The 7,123-nt window shown below is 33.0% G+C and overlaps 1 protein-coding gene across 1 annotated transcript; it reads left to right on the top strand.

The window, feature by feature from the left end:
• LOC105160028 (beta-glucosidase 6) lies at positions 58 to 4,502 on the top strand. The gene is made up of 13 exons (XM_011077287.2): positions 58 to 401; positions 1,810 to 1,876; positions 2,030 to 2,088; positions 2,215 to 2,290; positions 2,381 to 2,452; positions 2,524 to 2,611; positions 2,706 to 2,961; positions 3,043 to 3,158; positions 3,257 to 3,480; positions 3,574 to 3,605; positions 3,797 to 3,899; positions 4,022 to 4,130; positions 4,229 to 4,502. The coding sequence occupies exons 1-13, from the start codon at positions 231 to 233 to the stop codon at positions 4,398 to 4,400; spliced, it is 1,545 nt and encodes a 514-aa protein (XP_011075589.1). The 5' UTR covers positions 58 to 230; the 3' UTR covers positions 4,401 to 4,502.

Genomic DNA, 7,123 nt, shown 5'->3' with positions numbered 1-7,123 from the left:
CATGCTGCTCTTATATATATATATATATTTCTTAATACACACACTCTCTCTCCCACCACCACCACCACCATCTCTCTCTCTCTCCACCACCTCCACCGCCACCGCCGCCGTCTCCACTCTCTCTCTCTATAGATATATATATAGAACACACACACACACACAGAGACCCGTACGTGTGTGTATGTGATCTTCTGCAAGAAAAAGAGAAGAAGAGTACATATATAGATAGAATGATGTTGGTGAGGAAATGCAATAACAATAATAATAATAATATTATTGGTTTGATAATATTTATGTATGTTGTGGGTGTCGGAATCCCAACATGCTTTGCTCAGAATATAATAAGCAGAGGAAGCTTTCCAAAGGGCTTCGTTTTCGGAACTGCTTCTTCAGCTTTTCAGGTTTGTTTTTCTTTTTCCTCTTCAGTTTCATATGTTTTGCAGACATATGCACCACACACATTCAATCCTATCTGTTGTTTCTTCCCAATAACATCCACTGCAATTTATCCCCTGTGATATTACTTGAAAAAAGTTAGCAATTTACTTTTCCTGTATTTTTTAAAATTAAGGGGATAAATAGCTTTATTTTAAAAAATAGAAGAAGTAATTTGCTGTTCTTTTTATAGGGTGATAATTTGCGCATTTGCAATATCACATGGGGTTAAATTGCATTAAACCCCAACAAATTAATATTTTTCCATTCAAATTTTTATATATTATAAGGGTTGAATGCAATTTAGCCCCTTGTGATATTACATTTGAGCAAATTATCCCTTATAGAAAAAATAGCAGTTTGTACTCTTTTGCTTTTTAAAATAAAGCAATTTACCTTACTGTCTAAATAGATAAATTGCTTTATTTTAAAAAATATAAGAGTAAAATATTTTATTTATTTACAATATTAAAAAAAATATTGCTTTCATCATTTCCTTAAATAATTCATTAATACAAAAGGGGTGAAGTTGGGGATCTTGTGAGATTTGTTTGTTTCGATTGAAAAGACAATTATTGATTCGCAGAAAATGACTGCAAGAATTGAGACACATTCTTGAAATTTTCATTCATTAATTAAGGGAATATTTATTAATTAATTATTTATTTTTACTTCTTTTTTTTTTAATTTAATTTATTATAGGTGTCATAGTTTCTTGTGTTCCCACTTTGGGACTTTATCCTTGTAATTCACAAAAGGTTTGTTTGATTCTTTTCTTACTATGATTTTTTTTAGTTCTCGTCAGGTTTTCATTCAATTTTTGTAGTGAATGGACAAAATGTCCTTTTTTTGGATTATGAATTATATTTTATATATTTTTTTTAAAAAAATAAAAATATTTTATGCACTAATATGTGTTATGGATTATTTGCTCTACACATCCTTAACTTTTTTTGTATTTTTTTTTTAAAAAAAAAATCAGCAAGGGAAAAGTTGTAATTTCCATGTGACTGTCGAAAGGCTACATAATATTTCATTTGCGGGTATTTATAATTTTCATTAACGATGAAGGTATTCGTAATTATAACAAACTTTTAGGGTGGTAGTTGTAATTTGCCTTAAATATGAAATTGTTTTCAAATTTTTTACTGAATCTTCTATTCAGTTTAATATATACACGCTACGTTACTTAGATAAAATGGATAACGCAGTCGTTTTGAACGTGATATATATATATTTAATAAAATAAAATAATGCGATATATTTTGAAATAAAAAATCCAATCCGTGTGTTATTTACATCTATTCTTGGCTGTAGAAACTCAAAACTCTCTGTTTTGCCAATATTATTACTTATGTTTGATAATATTTTCAGTACGAAGGCGCCGTTAAGGAGGACGGAAGGGGTCCGACAATCTGGGACAAGTTTGCTCATTCTTTTGGTAAATTTCACATCAAAATACCTTCATCAGAATTCAGACAAAGCTACCTTTGAATTTGCTCTCAGTTTCATAATTGTTCAAACATTCATAAGTTACAAAAACTTTTGTTTCTCTGTCTCATCATACAGTGTTTGATGATGTTTTTTGCTCCAGGAAAAGTGATTGATTTTAGCAATGCCGATGTAGCGAATGATCAGTATCACCTCTACACTGTAAGTTTTCGGGTCTTGATCGGAATGATGCTCGTTTGTGGAGATATACAGCGCTATGATGCGCGTTGTTATGAGACAACGTCGTTAAAATTTGGACCAAGAACATTTGTTTTCGTGTTGATGTAGGGAGATATACAGCTCATGAAAGACATGGGAATGGATGCATACAGGTTTTCGATTGCCTGGTCCAGGATTTATCCTAGTAAGCTCATCCGCTTATGTCTCAACACGACAGAATTCGATGTTTTTTCTCTAATGAAGTTGCCATTTTGTGTTGCGTTTCTGTTATCAGATGGTACGGGGGTAATCAACCAAGCTGGGATCGATCATTACAACAAGCTGATCGATGCTTTACTTGCCAACGGTAGATGATCTTACACTGTAACAAACAACCTTTGTTACATCAAACTAATTAATGTCTTGTCGCGTGTATAGGAATCCAACCATACGTGACGCTCTACCACTGGGATCTCCCTCAAAGCCTCGAAGACGGGTATAAGGGATGGTTGAGCCCTCAAAGCATGTAAAGTATCATCCTTCATACGTAAACATTATTTTCTTTTCTTATGCATCGAAGCATTTAAATAATAAAACTTAAATTTTACTCGTTTCGACAGAAAGGACTTTGCCACGTATGCTGAAACGTGCTTCAAGGCGTTTGGCGACAGAGTGAAGTATTGGATCACGTTCAACGAGCCCCACACGTTTGCTGTACAAGGCTATGATGTGGGGCTTCAGGCGCCCGGTCGATGTTCCATCCTGCTCCGTACCTTTTGTACGGTCGGAAACTCTGCAACCGAGCCTTATATAGTCGGTCACAACGTCCTTCTTTCACATGCAACGGTTGTCGACATTTATAAAAGGAAGTACCAGGTAGATGAAACAAAACTACTTAATTATACAGCTTGATGTGTAAAATCATCGCGATATTAAATAAGATCTTCGCCGTTGTAGCCAAAACAAAAAGGATCAATCGGGATAACGTTGGACTCCTTCTGGTATGAACCGGCAACAAACACCTCAGCTGATATTCAAGCAGCACAAAGAGCGGTCGATTTTAATTTGGGTTGGTAAGGACTCGATCTCTGCTTCTTTTGCCTCAGACAGCAACGGTACAGCTCTAGATATAGATACTCATGATCACACCTTTTTTGTTCAACGTACGTAGGTTTATTGAACCTCTGATTCGTGGGGACTATCCGAGGTCGATGAGAGCCCGAGTTGGAACACGACTGCCTAAATTTTCTCAGGCGCAATCCGCTCAGGTGAAGGGTGCCTTTGATTTTATCGGCATAAATCACTACACTACGTGGTATGCAAATGAAAATAACACCAACATAATCGGCGTTCTGCTCAATGACTCCCTTGCAGACTCGGGTGCTTTCACCCTACGTACGTTTTAGACTAATTACAGTCTCAGATTTCGTCTTTCGTTTCATTTGATCCATTTTTATGTAATTGTTACTGTTTTCTTACTGTCTGCAGCAATTGCACTAGGAAGGCCTGTACATGACAGGGTATGTATGCAGATTTTCACAATGTTCCTCACTGTAGTATTCGAACAATCCGAGTAAATTCCTTTATGTTAGAGGAGTCGACTGATATCGAGAGATTTCATAATTTTATTACATGATCATGCTTACTGTTTCAGTCATTGAAGCTATGAATCTTCGTAAGTGAAACTCTTGTTTGCTTTTCTGGAATGCAGGCGAATTCGATATGGTTGTACATCGTGCCTGATGGGATAAGAAGTCTGATGAACTACATTAGGCAGAAGTACGACAACCCCCTTGTAATAATTACAGAAAACGGTAAATCTCAAACCTTAAATCATGCATCCTCCTTATTTAGTTCATACGTAACGTCGTTTGAAGGCTTCATAACAACCCTCGTTCTCCCTTCACATGTGTTCTTTTCTGTCGTCGATCAACAGGAATGGACGATGGAAACAGCCCGTTTGTGTCCATCAAGAATGCTCTCAAGGATGAAAAACGGATCAAGTATCACAACGACTATCTGACGAGCCTGTTAGCTGCTATCAAGTACGTTCTAGCATCAAATCTTTAGTTTCCAATACTCTAAATCTTGTAATATTCTTACCAACTCAAGTTTGTCAACGTTTATCGATCGACACTCACAGAGAAGACGGTTGCAACGTGCGAGGGTACTTCGTGTGGTCGTTGCTGGATAACTGGGAATGGGGAGCTGGATTCAGCTCGCGATTTGGTCTGTACTATGTGGACTATAAGGACAACCTCAAGAGATACGCAAAGGACTCCGTGACATGGTTCAAGAATTTCTTAGCTTCTTAATACACTTGTATGTCCGAAACAAAGAAAATATTACATGAAAAAACAGACACCAACAAGGATTCCATATACAAAAACAAACCACACTTCATATGATTACACCCATTCGTTCTTTGTATTGTTGGATTTCAAATAAATACTTGGTAGTGAAACAACAATCACTATTAATCTAAGAATCAATCGTTATGAATCATTAAAAAATACGATAAACATAAATGTGGAAGCGTACCTGAATTCATAGCTATAGGGAACTAAATTGAATCATGTCAACAGTCTTCCAGATCAACACGGTTTCACAGTGTTTCCTTTAGTTTCATTTCTCTCTCATCTCTCTCACAATGGGATGTCAAAAGATATATCGAAAAGATCGTACTGTACTGTACCGTATGATTTGGGGACCCATCGCTAATACTGAAATTGGCTTCAGTCTCTACACATTAAAGCCCTACATCGTATCAGATACATTAACACACAAATTACTGAAACTTTATTTCATCACTTTATTGGGCCTAAACATCGCCAATCCATAATACATAATTATTTTACATATAAGACCAACGTCGGATTATGGATCTAACAATTATTGGATTAATAAATCCAACATGTATTTCCTTTTACTAAGGAAGGATTCAAGTATTGGTGATTATCGTTGAGATTAAAATCAAACAAGCTGTCCGGCTGTCTTTTCTTCTCAATCTATTGTTCTTGTGTCAAATAAGTAGAAGTATTTAAATTTTACTCTTTTTTTTTTTTATCATACCAAACAACTTTAATTAAAACTATATTCTTTCCTTCCTTAGGTGTCAACGAGTAGGTTCTTACCCTACCCAAACCTATAAATTAATTCAAAGATCCATTCCCAAACCCAATGAATATTATTACACACAGACTCAAACCCATTAAAAAAATATAAATTGAATTTGGGTTGGGCCTGTACCCATCAATATCTATGGGTTAATGTACCAATTCGGATCCAAAAAATATGTCTATTTTCTTCCAATTCACTTAGGTTAATGTACCAATTCGGATCCAAAAAATATGTCTATTTTCTTCCAATTCACTTAGATTATTATTTATCAATCACTCTATGAGGCGTGTGCAATTTCGGTTAATCGATTGAAAACCGACTAAATCGAAAATTCGGACAGTTATATTTTTTAGATTTTGGTTATCTAATTTTTATGTCGGTTAATCGAAGCCAATCGAATACTGAATTATGTATATATATATGAATATATTATATTATGAGTATATATAAATATAATAATAATATATATAAATATTAAATATTTCAATATAAGTATTTATAATAAAAAATAATAATTTTATAGTTGACACATAATTATTATAATTGTTAATAATTATAACAAATAAATTAACATTAATTTTTATAATAATTTTCAATTAATTCGGTACAAAAATCAAATCAAACCAAAATAAGTTTGATTCTTACCGAACAAAATCGAACATTTCGGTTCGATATTTGGTATGCCGTAATGGGGTATTGAAATTTCGATAAATTGAACTTTCGATTTGATTAACCGAATTGAAACCCCAACAATCTACATTCAAGTGAACAAATATACGAAGCTCAAAATACCATAATATTATTTACCGTGTAATTCTTTAACCATGTATATTTTTTAAATAATTAGTTAATATAAATATATTATCATGCTAGGTATATTTTTCAATATCTTAATAAGCAATATTATTTGTTTGCAGAGTTGAAGTGATAAAACTGAATCTTAAAGTTTTATAATATTAAATTTGATTACTATTAAATATATAAATTTGATATTTTCATAAGATTATTTTATAAATAGTATAATAAATGATATAATATTTAAAATCTATTGAAAAAGAGTTATTTGTGAGTTTGTTTCAATAATTATGAATTTATTGATAAATTATGAAAAAATAAAAAATTAATTTAATTAGTTTGATTTGCAGAAAAAATAGGTCGAAAAAAATGGCGTCTAGGTTTGACCCTACTTGAAAATTGAGTTTTGAGTTGGGTTCAATAGATTGAGTAAGTTCTGGGTATCAAACAATTTTTTTGAGCCTTCTTTGAGTTTGGATTTGGATAGGGTCTTACCCTACCCATTAATAAACCTGCCTTTTTTCTTTCACTTTCATGTCACTTGAACTAAACAAACTCTATATCTAAATTGACGAATATTAATAAATTAGTAGGGTCCATGCTAAAATATACGAGTTTTTCACCAAAATTTGAGAAAAAAGGAGCAAATATTAGGATTACATACATAACCAATTTAATTTTGAATTCCTTACTTAACAAATCAATATTAAAAAAATTATTTTAACTCTCGTAGAGTTTGTTTGGTTGGAGGTAAAAAGTGTGTGTATATAAGAGGTAGAAGTAAAAATAGATGTATAAGGATAAGTTTGGCGTTTGGTTAGAGAGAGTAATAAAGGAGAAATAATATTGTAAGTATACACTATAAAAATCATTTTATAGTAACGGTTTTTGTAAAAACTAAGTTAATTATTCGAAACAGTTTTTGAAAACTGTAACGGCCTTTATGACGGCACCCCTTACCGCGGCTTTTTTGGGCATTATAAAATCTTTGTATGTTACAATTTGTAACAGTCATGAGAGACCGTTACAATAGTTGTCTAATAGAATGCATTTGGAACGGCTAATTTGATTTTGATTTAATTGTTATTAGAACGGCCTTTATAACATATATAGGTATGGTTGT

This window comes from Sesamum indicum, linkage group LG4, assembly GCF_000512975.1.
Source record: "Sesamum indicum cultivar Zhongzhi No. 13 linkage group LG4, S_indicum_v1.0, whole genome shotgun sequence".
Classification (NCBI taxonomy): Eukaryota; Viridiplantae; Streptophyta; class Magnoliopsida; order Lamiales; family Pedaliaceae; genus Sesamum; species Sesamum indicum.
This window is presented reverse-complemented; position numbering and strand designations above follow the sequence as displayed.

Excerpts from the sequence above, each read along its gene's own strand:
- LOC105160028 (XM_011077287.2), top strand. The coding sequence starts at position 231 with ATGATGTTGGTGAGGAAATGCAATAACAATAATAATAATAATATTATT. Across the intron at positions 3,606-3,796 it reads GAAGGCCTGTACATGACAGG|GCGAATTCGATATGGTTGTA; the intron begins GTATGTATGCAG and ends TCTGGAATGCAG. Across the intron at positions 4,131-4,228 it reads AGCCTGTTAGCTGCTATCAA|AGAAGACGGTTGCAACGTGC; the intron begins GTACGTTCTAGC and ends CGACACTCACAG.